Below are 12,530 nucleotides of genomic sequence, written 5' to 3'. Positions count from 1 at the left end.
TATTAAGCTTTGTACTGAAAGAATTTTTAAAAAATCATAATTTAATCTGACGAATAGTATTTATTAAAGTTGGGCCGTGTTTTCCCTGTGTTTACATAAAACTTTTATGAGGTCAAAGGTCAAGTGGCGTGTACTCTACATCAGTGTTATTGGACTCACCGAAACGTACTGTATGATGATACTCTTTAGGTTACAAACGACTGTGTATAATAATAGATGTTTCATCAAGATTGCATGTTAAGAAATTGATCTCGTAGATGCAGTGCCACATGCGCTGTTTTGATGTCGTACTGAAGCAAACTGAAGGCAATGTATTTTATTTATTTATTTTTATTTATTCATATATATATATATATATATATATATATATATATATATATATATATATATATATATATATATTATTTATTTATTTATTTATTTATTTATTTATTTATTTACAGCTTCTTGCAAGATAGTGAATGTTATTCCGTGAATGATAGGTCGTACAGCCGAGAAAGGGAACGGACGACGTAAAATGTTTATGTATCCAAACACATCAGAGGTAAGTTTAAATTTCATGCGTAACAATTTAGTCTCGAGTTAGTGATCATGTTTAGAAAAAAATCCTAGAAACACTCGAACTCAAATCAAATTATTATAAGGTGTAGTGTACGCGCCTCGAAGCTGAAAGATCTAAATAGTCTTTGCGCAAACTTTCCTCAAGCAGACTTTAAACTATTCACTTTGAAAATAAAAATAAAAATTAGAGTCGCCGTGCACAAATTGGTGCTCAGGAACAAATTTATTTATTTATTTATTTATTTATTTATTTATTTATTTATTTATTTATTTACAGTTGTCAGTTGCTTGCGAAGAGAGTGAAGGTGGTTGTTTGCAAGATTACGCTGTAAGTCGTCTGGCAGAGAGGTAACGGACGACGTGAACTGTTTAGATATCAAATCCTATCAGAGGCAAGTTTCAGGCGTAACCACTTGGTCTCGATTCAAAATGTTTGGATAAAAATCCAAGAAACACCTGAACATGAATGAACTGATTACGTACATAGACAGTCAGTAGTTTCTCTACTCTCTATGTTACGTATAAGGTAGTACGCGCCCCGAAACTGAAAGATCGAAACAACGTTCACTCAAACTTTTCTTATGCAAACTTTAAACATGATCTCTTGCAAATGAAAGAACAAATACAAGGGATAGCCGTGCGAATCGTGATTCTTGGAAACAGACTACCTTAATCAAATAACTGCAATTTAACTTTCAAACGGGCACAATCTCTATTGAAAACTTAGATTTTAATTTCGAGTTTAAAAAGAACACAAAAACTTCATTTATACTCAACAACCTTTCAAAACAAGTCCTCAGTAGCAGCCAACTAGAAAATTACCGTCCAATATGACAGTCCGCGAATATCTGCCCCTCGAGGCTTATTCTACACAAACGTGAATTGTTCACAGATGTTTCCATCTCTTCTGTGCATCTACCAATAACATCAACTTTTTAAAACAGCCAGAGGACTGGTAGAGGTGTCATTTGAACGACGTTGTTGTTGTAATGGTTATTTTCTTGATTCCCCAGGTTCCCATTCAGTGCAAAGACATTCATGCCAATTCTATGCACAGTTTTATCGTCAGTTCTCTGATGCGGAGAAGAGACGAACTTGGTGCGACGTTAAGGTACCAAGGTTCATCAGAGGTAAGTCAATGTTGGCTTTGATTTACTCTAAAGTTTAGATAGAAATTCCAGTACCACTTGTCAGTTGATACCACTGAATATACTGTAGCTATAAACGTCTCATCTCTTGACTTTTCATTTCCAGGGTGAAGAAATACCGTCTTCAAATTTACCTACATATACTGAAGGCGGTCGTCTTGTCTGCAGTCCATCGGACAACAGGTTCAGACCGGATGGACCAAATGACGATACGAAGCTGTGAAGTCTTCCTGCAAATATAAAGTTTATAATACTATCATGGGCTATTAAACGGTGACTGCGTGTACGAGTTGTGCGCGTTAAAGCAATTGACCAAATGGCGTTTACTTTTACAAAAGTTTACGTCAAATTCACCTGAATTACCTGGCTTGAAATAATTCTCAAACGTTGATAAAAATCAAGCAATATGGCGTAATAGTGTGTTGTCAACTATGCACCTGTAATATTCGACGGGATTTGAGCCAGGTATGATGGTGATTGACAGTGACTCATACAGCATTCACTATTAATGAAAACCCATCCATGCGCCGATGTTCCACCCTTCCACTTGCAGTGCAGGAAGGACGATATCAGTGTATTGCTTCGAATCTAAGATTATGTAAATTGTGTAGTAGTGGAGACGTGGAAGATAAATACCATTTCCTATTGATTTGTACAATTTGTAACAATGATACAAGTATTGAACAAAAGCATGAAAAAATTCAATTATTAATGAGCGCAGCAGATTCTGATGTACTATCAAACCTTACAAGTACATCCGGATCTTGGTCTGCTGTAAGTTTATTTATAAAGCAGCTGAATTAGGAAAGTCCAGAATCAATTCATAATGTTTCCTTTTCATTTCTTCCTTTACTATTTAGCTCGCTATGTGTCTTTCCATGTATATTTATATTTTCTATGAAATGTACAGTTTTCTGCGTGGTTGAGGAATCTTTTTGTATTTTCTAACTTTTGTAAGACCCTTGCATATGGGCCGGTGGCCTTAAAACGCAATAAACTCATTATCAATTATTTTTCGGGGCTGTATGACGTCGATAAATTTAAAGGCAAACTTTTGAATTTTCCTCCAATTCAACTGGGTTGCTAAGAATATAGACATAGCGGTTCATTGCTTTGATTGGTAAATGAACACGTGGCCCAGCGGCCGATAAAATGATAGCTCTGGTTTCTACTATTAACACATTCATATAGTGACTTCTATACGCATCAAATATGAATACAATCGCGATAGCTGTTCTAATGATTTCTTGGCAAAGAATATTCAAACATGTAATGTGTGCCAAATATCAATGATGTGACGGAAACCAAACAGATTCGAATGGAAACATCACGAGGACTCCAGTGACATAATCAATAAAGTGACGTCACTATCTTGATGAAATCAGAGTAAATCCTCCCTAATTGGGGACATGCTGCCAAATGTGAAAACAGTTTCACAGATTATTTCAGAGTAAGCAAACTTTAACCAAACGTGACGAAATTGGCCTTACAACTTTTCATATGCAAGCTACCCCCATTGTGTTAACAAACAAGAATTTGATCATCCTGAGGAAGAAAGCTACAAACAATTTAAAATCCTCGAATATATATATACCGGTATATATGTATGAAGAAGTTTACACATATTGTAATATGTTAGAGTGAAACCATCTCTTGAAATCTATGTACGAAATTGAAAGCTGTCGGAGAGTTGCCATGCAAAACAGGATGTTTTTGCTTAAAAAGAGAAAATCTGTAAAATGTCACATTATGTAAATTAGATCATTCATTTGAACAAACCCTACTGAAGTTATTCCTGTGGTCGTAAGTTTGAAAATTGGTAGAAATTGGACGAGCAGTTTGAGAGATGGAGATTTGAAAATCAAATTTTCGTTGCTCCGTGTGTTGTGGTGATATGAAAGAAAGAGTTATGAAGACTTTCAAAGACGATGATTGTGAACAATGCCAACAACTACATCAAGAGGACCAATGTGTGAGTAGTGTTTAGTATGCGTCATTTTTATTTTCTTTACTGATTTATTTCTTTATACTAAGTCTGGATCACTTGCAGAGCTACAGCTGATATCAACAGGAGGGCTAGACCAATTCGACTGTGCGAAAATTATGTCTCCTGATACCATAAGCACTTTCCAGACAAACAATGTGATTTCGATTAAATGTCAACTTCACTACACTTTGCCATAGTAACGAGAATTGATAAATTTAGGATTCTCATAATAACTTTTAACTAAATAATTATGTGCTAAAATAGATTTTTGAACAAACGATCGCGAGCGCTGTACATGATAGACAGTAGAAGGGGGAAGCGTCCCTCCACTGTTATATGAAAACGTAAGTTACTAGTGATTTGTCGTCGAGGGCGCTGTTACCGAAACACGAGAATTTTCTATCAAACGACGCGCGACGCCTATTGGTGTAGAAGTAGCTGTGGATACTATATGAAATTGTAAAATTTAGATAAACTAAAAATGAAAGAAACACAAAAATCTCACACACATCAAATGATGATCACATAAATATTTTCTCTCAAAGCCAACTGCCGTCGGTTGTGGTCGGCAGTACAGGGTAACTTATTGGATCAACAACAACTCAGAAACACGAAGTAAAGTTAAAGCAAAAGTTCGTGCACATTGCATGGCCAAAAGATTCCTGACTTACCCACGCTAAGGGCACTGACAAAATTAATGTTTGTTATTTGATGAAAAAACATCAATAGTGATTTTTTTACGCCACGGTCAAAAAATTCTGTCGTTTTCATTTCATTATTATATGCATATATGTATATATTTAAAGCCAACGTGGCAAAGTTTGATAATTACCCTTATGGGAGTTCCATCATTTGACGATGAACGCACAATTTTTCAGGCTACAGGCAATCAATAAACTGGTATGTCAAGAAAATAGAACTTGAGAGTGAAACTTGACTGCGAAACAGTTTTCCCCGCCATAGTTTTGTATGAGCGAATACCATCCAATAAGGCGTAGATTGATTATTTTAATAAATATTATCATAATTCGTAATATATTGCTTTGAACTCAATTCCGACCGGCACGTGAAATGCTTTCCATTATGCAGGGTCGAGTCACCGTACACTATTTTTCTGATATTGCATTTTGCTTCAGTGTCTGCCCGTCAAAATTGTCGCCCGAGCTTCAGTGACAGGTACATAAAAGGTCTGTGAATTTCTAAATAATGATGACAGCTTCATTAGTTGCAGGCCAACAACACAAGCTACCTGTTGAACACGTGCAGGCATGCAGCACAGTGTCGCTGCCGCACATGACATACTTTAGGGAGCGTTCAGTTTTTACGGCCTGGGGGGGGGGGGGCAAAATCTTGTCGCCGGTGTTCAAAAAAATATAGACCCCCCCCCTGCATTTTTTCTCGTGAAAAAAAGATGACCCCCCCCCCCTTTGTCAGACGAAAAAATTTGATGAACCCCCCCCCCCCCGGCTGAAAAATAACCAAAACCCATATGTCAAATTTACCCGCATGGTTTGGATTTGAACTACGGTACGCGGCGCACTTTATTCGTGTAGCAGAGATGCCAGTGCACAAACTTCTCAGCCACATCCATTGAAACGTCTGTTACTTAGGACGACTGTAAGGCAATTTTTAACTTCATTTCCATAGACAACTTATGTCCATGGACATTGTATAAAGTAAACTTTATTGGAGTGGTTCACCAAAGGCAGCCCTCCGGTTAAGAGGGTCATGGGCCATTACGTAAAGTCAACTTTATTCTAGTGGGCCACCAAAGGTGGCCCGCCGGTAAAGAGGGTCGACCATGGCTATTGCATAAACTGTGTTTTCATTATTAGAAGCCGGCAGCCGGCGAAAATTGTACGTCTGTGACAGCACTTTCGCCGGCTGTAATTTAGGGAAAATATTATAAAATGGCACAAACTTTGGTTATTACTTCACAAATTATGACCATCGACTGAGTGACAAAAGTACACGACGTTTGGGCTTGGCGCAACACATGCGACAAACGAGCCAAAAAAAAGATGAATGTGCACACGCGTAATACGCCTGGCTCCGTACGCAGTGTACAACTTGGGCTATGTATACATACAAGGTCTTTCTATGCGAGGTCAGACAAGGTCAGTGCCACTGTTCTAATATCTTATATCATTGGGTGAAAGTACGCCTGTCCTCTGTAAGCGGCAATATCATTTGGTATATTTTCCCTGACCTCATAATATTCTGCTACGAGTCAAACAATGGCGACCGGCATAGGAAAGCGTGCAGCTGTCAGCGATCACGTTTGATGTGGGAATGAGCCGAGTGCAGCCGTCCGATGAATGTATCGATATAATCTTTTTAGTATTTGGTGAGGGTGTTCTTCAGAGAGCCAAATCAAAGTCATGCATCGCCAACATGTTGTATTACGTGCGCTAAGTACGCGTACGCAACTATGACGCCAGAGCAAGGGATTCGTTTAGAACTGTTCTAAAATTACGTGATCAACCATTGACGTTAAAATGCTAAAATGGTCAGTTATAAACTTGCGGTTGTGCTTGCAATTCGATATTTTACCCCCGAAAACGGTAGTTTGGCGGTGTACAAAATTTTGAGAAATATTGTACGTCTCAGGGCTAGCTTTTCACGTACATTTCTTCTGATTTCAACTCGAGGGAAAGTGGAATGGGCACGCTCTACACTCAGTGTGACAGTTTCCGGACGACCTCAGTTTTCGGACATTTAGTGACATGCTGTTAGTTACACTCACTTCGCTCCGTATCGATAGCGTTTTACAGGTCATGTGACCTCATATTATGTCAGGTGACACTGTTGTCCCGTTTTCGATAGTTTTTTTGGCAGAAGCTATTGAGTTCGCTACGAGCGGCGGTCACAAATTGTCATCTGACACCGCGTCAGTGTATACTGTCAACATACTGCCGTCAGGTTAAAGTAACTGAAATTTTGACTAAAGTCCTGATTTAGCATTGAATTTTGAATGTTGGGGAGAATAATGAATTTGAAAATATTCATTCCATTGTTCGCTACGATTGCATGTAGTTTTAACGAAAACTGCGCAGTTGTTTCGAGAAAAAAAGTACATTTAATGAACGTAAGAAGTGTACAAGTTTTCGGACAGACAATATTTAGCATGTGTAGGCCTAAAGTGACTTACCGCGTAAAAACTTGACAGGTAAATAATTCCATACGATGAAATATACTCGCTATTTTATTAAATAATGCCTGTGCGATTCTAATACAAACAAAATATGCAATGGAAACAATTATAAGTAATACTCACTGAACAAACAGCGAAGTTAGCCACACCGTACGATACAAGGTGCCGAAAGCAACACATACAGAGACAGCCCGTGTCCGATATCTAAGCGCTATACACGTCGAAATATAGTTGAGTCGTCCATGGATTAAACATAACTAATTATCATGAAATATTCTTATATACTGTTTTCTAAACACATCGAAATTAAAAATCGGTGGTTTGAAGTTTCAAATTATCAATACTTAGCTCCTAATCACATTCCAAACACGACGTCCGATTTCTGGGATTGCAGTCCGATTACTACGCCCTTGACATAGGGTCAAAACTTTGGCAACTTTGACCCCGAAATACCACTCCTGTCGTGTCAACTGAGTTTGAGGATAACCACAATAAAGTTTCGAAAGGTATGGTAATAAGATTTCGTATTGCTGGTCATTTACGAAACGACTTTGGGCGAAATTTACTACCCTGTCCGAAAACTGTCACACTGAGTGTACCGTATCTGCCGCCTGCTCTAAATTTAGCACGCGACCATGCTTTCATGTACATTTGTAGGTAAATGGCCAGATCATGAAACGTTTCAATAATGCTTGAAAAAATGTCTCAATTTTATCAACTAAGTTTTGAATCTAGTAATAAATAATGTGTTTTGCCCCGCGTGAACTCTGTTTTCTCGGTAAAAATATCCAATTTTGTAGCATTTGCAGATGGCAGGCAAATTTATAATTTATGTAAATATTATTCACATAGTTCATTAGATACATCAAAGCCAGCTGGAGACTTCTCCTCATTTTTTGTGCCGATGCAACGTTTTTTCTTTTTTGCTATTGATACTAGTGCGTGATTGCTGGGGGAAAAGAAAGCAACACAATATTTTTCAGGACTTGTGTATCTTCTTTGATACAGCATATGCTTATGGAAAAAGAGACAATCTTTTTCTTTCACAAGTTTCAGTGTACTGCACTTGAAAGGGCAGTCATAGAGGTAGGAAGCCCATTAAAGTTGTTACTGATACTGTAAACACTTTTCTATTGTCATTTTGTTGCACCTAACTGAAATGTGTATCCAAAAACCTTTTTAGAGGCCCTTTGTGAACTGCAAGTGAAAATAAAAAACAAAATCCAATGCCAAGCCTGAGGCTCTACGTCAAGTTGTTTTACTGCTTGAGCAGCTAATTTTTTTGTTTCATTGAATTGGTAAATAAAGGGGTTGTATCTCACACTTTTCATCACTTTGAGTTTCTGCATTGACATCATTGTGCATATACTGAGTGTAATTATTATGCAAGTATTCCCTGTATTCTTGATATCAAAAAAGTCAAAACTGCCTTTAAACTGAAAGAGAAAAGGAACTACTTACCCGGGTTTTTCTAATGACTCCAGTATAATTTCAGTGTGATATGTTTTATTAGGAACAACATATTCTTTTAATTGAAATGTAAATTCATTACTACATTCAGTTTGGCATTAATCACAAAAAAAGTTTTTCACCAAATTCATGGAATATCTGCCAGTAGACTTACTCTTTATTGAATATAACAAAAGTTACTGTTGCTTCCCTGTTGATTCTAGTACACTGTAATATCAACACATAGGATGATAACTTAGGGCACTGACCAGCTCTGTAACTGTTTGTGTTCTCATGGAAAATGTCATCAGACAGTGTCACAGTGAAGAAAGGACAAACAAACAAATGATATGAGTAAGATGGTGCATTGTTTCTACTCCAACACAAAAAACACTAGCAGTTTTTGTTTTTAATATACAAACTTTTTTTTACACTGACATTCAATTAAATTGGATAAATTGCTATTCAAAATACCTTGCCAATGTTATGCTGCCGCTGCCGCGACACGATGTCCCACCCCAACCTCGGCTTCCTTCTCCACCTGTAATTTACATTTCTCCACCTGGCAAATTTCTACTGAAAACCCTGATAAAGTAAACTTTACTGGACAGGGCTGCTGAAGGCGTGCGGCCATTAAGATTGCCATGGGGTATTACATTAAGTCAATTTATTGTAGTGGGCCGCCAAAGGCGGCCCGCCGGTAAAGAGGGTCGATCATGGCCATCGCATGAAGTAAACCTAATTGGAGTGGGCCGCCAAAGGCGTCTGCCCGTTAAGAGGGTCATGGGTAATACATAATGTATATTTATTGTAGTGGGCCGCCGAAGGCGGCCCGCCGGTAAAGAGGGTCGATCATGGCCATGGCATAAAGTGAACTTTATTGTTGGTATTATGTTTTTGAAAATGTGGTGACCCCCCCTTTCCTACCAGTGAAAAGCGATGACCCCCCTTTGCGGATTCCAAAAATATGATGACCCCCCCTGGATTTTGTCGCCCCCCGGCCGTAAAAACTGAACGGTCCCTTAGTTCTTTTGTTGTCATATTGGTGTCGGAAGTGGTAGGTGTCATTTTGATTATAGCGGTGTATTTCAAGGGCTGCTCGATGGACCGTGAACAATGTCATATAGTGCCATGCCTGTTTTGTCTGTTTTGTGTCCCAAAAAGTCTAGAACGGTCCTTTACGGTGACTGTACAGAGTACGCGTCAAGACGGAGGAGAACTGAGTAAAACTCGGCGCAGTTCAAAGTGGAGTCAAATATGAAACTAATTGATTGGGGCGGTTAAAATCCACTGAACGTTGTCCATCCCGTCTGTTTCCAATGATCGTGCCACCTATAACACCCCCTTCCCCCGGAAAAAACCCAAACAGACACAAGAAAGACAACCAAACAAATCAAAAGTTTAAGATGACCACTCAGGCCACTTTTGGTTTGAGTGCCTTGGTATTACGTATTTGAAACACGAAAACAGTGAAGCTTAGGCCTACATCTAAGAATCACGACAGGCGAAAAAAAGACGATTTTCGAAACTATCAGCCCACCATGTTTTGGATACGACCGATCTTTGCATAGGACATAATGATAGTGAAACAGCCACGTTTTACACGTAGCGGACGTACGACTAATTTAACTTTGTCCAGTCCGCTGTGATTTAGATACACCCAGTCCCTCCGTGGGTGGAGGGGCTGTGCGATATAACACAATTGAGCAAATTTAAACCGGATGGCATAGTATATTGAGAGGGTCGTGAGAAAGTCATCAAACATTGAAATAAATTATCCTGCATAATCAAGGCATTACATGTTGAACGTAACTTTTCAACCTAAGGCGTCAAATTTCGAGACTAATAGGAGCAGTGGTAATCCTGGTAATCGGAATGTGACACGAGCAATATCAGTATTCAAGTCGCCCACGCGGACTGTGTCGCAAGACACAAGAGATATGCAATAACAGATTGTTGTCTTGCAGTCACTTAAAAACAGACATGCGCACTTGGTACATTCCGATCACCTTTTCGCAACCGTGGGTAAAAGGTTTCCGCCGGGTCATAGCCTACATTAAAATAAGTCCTATGCATATTTCAACTTTAAATATGCATAAAAGGGATGATTGGATCAAAAGAGTTGTAGCTTAGGTTCTTTCAACGAATTGCGATGAATGTTTGTCAATACGGAGTCGAAATCGATAATTATGGAAAGATAAACAAATATATTACTACGCAAAATAACGCTGCACAACGGCAGCCCTTTTGTTTCCGGATCATGTCACTGACTCTAACCCACACGCATCAAAAAGCTGCCTGAAGGACGAAACGACACATAGGAAGATATGGCGTGTTATTACAGTGGCTTCAAATATTTCACCTGTTAGTAATTTCGAAAAACCTTACTCATCATGATTAAGCCGTGGAAATTGGAGGAATTCGATGCCAACCTTTCAAGCGAGGCAAATAAATTCGTGGAAGACCTGGACATGTTCGAGGCGAGCAGTCCTGAGGAAATGGAAAAGTCGCTCCGTCGAAGTTGGAAACCCAAACCTGTGGAATACCCAGAGCTTGATCCAGTTGCCAGGTACGGTAATAAGAGTCCTCATTACATCAGTCCCTCACAAAAGGGCAGGGGAGGGAGTGGGGAGAACGTTTTCAGATTCCACGGTAGAAGCGACAGCGGTGATTCGAGTGGCGGTCACAGGCGTGACAGGTCGTCAGGAACCTTGCCGACGACGTTTGACTCGGCTTCGGCATCTGGTCGCCAATACCGCGATTCTGATTCGAGTCAGGGAAGTCAGTACTCGCCCGGCACAACATCACCTTACTCGTCAGAGGGAATGCCAAGCCCGACGCAAATGAGGGACTATAACAGTCTGCCCAATTACCCGAGAAAATACGACGAACGAGAGTTGCAAACCCATTCCCTCCCGCAACATTACCGCAGCTCCGGTTCCAGTTACGATTCGGGGCATTCCAGCCCTAAACTGAGCGCCCTTAGTTCTGGTTTCAGTCCCACCAAACAACAGGGCAGTCCCCGCACGAGCTTGTCATCCAATCCTTTCAATGAAAGCGGATACCCAGCCGCCGGACAGCCTCATAATCATAAGCAGCCAGTCGACCACCAGAAACAGTCGTCCAAGTCGTCCAGTTCGAGTTTGGACGCCGTCATGGAATCGCGGTTTCCGAGCGGCAGGCCGCCCCCCTCGGGACCCAGCAGCACCTTGCCGACGTACGAGCACAAGTATGCGGGGCCGAAGACGAATTTAGCCGATCCTTACGAGAAATACCCAGCAGTCACTAAACCGAGCAGTGGATATTCCAGCTATGAAAGGCATCCTGCCGGTCCCCCGACCAGCGTGGCTGCCAGTGCTGGTGGAACTAGCTTCGATAGAACCGGTTACCATCCAGACAGCAGGGTCACGAACAGCACAACTCATCCGAATTTGAGAGACAAGCGAGATATCTACCGTGGGACAAGTCCAGCTTCTTCGATTGAAGAGCATGCGAACACCTCGCCCCCAACATCAGTTGTGTCTCCGCAAAACAGTCTGCAATCCAGTACTCCCAACCACCAATCCAGACAGTATGATCCACGCAAGTATCAAGCGCTGCAGACTACACCAGCAGCAGGTCAGTATAGCCCTAAGCCAAGTCAGTACACCCCGGACCAGAATTACTCGCCACAGTCGTCTTTCACAAAATACCAAAGGCCCGTTGAGAATTATCAACCTCCGAGACAGTCTCCCAAGGTGGAGCAGTACCACAAACCGCAGAATTACAGCAGAAATGACACCACAGCCAGGCCGGAGTCTAATGACAAACCACAGACATATTCATCCCAGACTTACCAAGTAGGAGACGATAATAAGGGTTACAGGCAACACAGTTACCCTGGTAGCATGGATGCCAATTATGTTCAGAAAGTTGGGAACGATACTAGTAAATATGATTACACACCCATGGATTCTAAACGGTCGGCAACTTTCAAGGCCAGTGTCCCAAAGTCAAGTACATCCGGTGATTACAGCTCACCCCCTGCAGGCAGCCCATACGAGGAACCAAGGCCGCACTCTGGGCAAGGCAAGGCTGGCCAGCAGCTTGGGAAAGCCAGGCTGCCGTATCAGGTCACTCCCCCCAGAAAGCCGGGGCCAAGCGCCGCTGAGCAAAAATTGGAAGAACTGACCCGGCAGCTTGAGGAAGAACTTGAGATCAACCCAGAAGGAGAATTCTTCGGTAAGTTTTT

General features: G+C 40.7%; 1 protein-coding gene across 6 annotated transcripts in view; it reads left to right on the top strand.

Annotated features, from left to right (window-relative positions):
• Positions 1 to 10,547: 10,547 nt before the first annotated feature.
• LOC139147518 (Wilms tumor protein 1-interacting protein homolog) overlaps positions 10,548 to 12,530 on the top strand; it is a 54,803-nt gene continuing 52,820 nt past the window's right edge. For all 6 annotated transcript variants that reach the window (XR_011555740.1, XR_011555739.1, XR_011555738.1 and 3 more), the window contains exon 1: positions 10,548 to 12,520. Coding sequence is in view for 3 of the 6 variants with exons in the window: in XM_070718638.1 (XP_070574739.1) it covers positions 10,693 to 12,520 (1,828 nt within the window). In the remaining 3 variants the exon portion in view is untranslated. The remainder of the gene's footprint in view (positions 12,521 to 12,530) is intronic.

This window comes from Ptychodera flava, chromosome 13, assembly GCF_041260155.1.
Source record: "Ptychodera flava strain L36383 chromosome 13, AS_Pfla_20210202, whole genome shotgun sequence".
Classification (NCBI taxonomy): domain Eukaryota; kingdom Metazoa; phylum Hemichordata; class Enteropneusta; family Ptychoderidae; genus Ptychodera; species Ptychodera flava.
The sequence above is the reverse complement of the archived record's forward strand: the minus strand, read 5'-3'. Positions and strand labels throughout refer to the sequence as shown.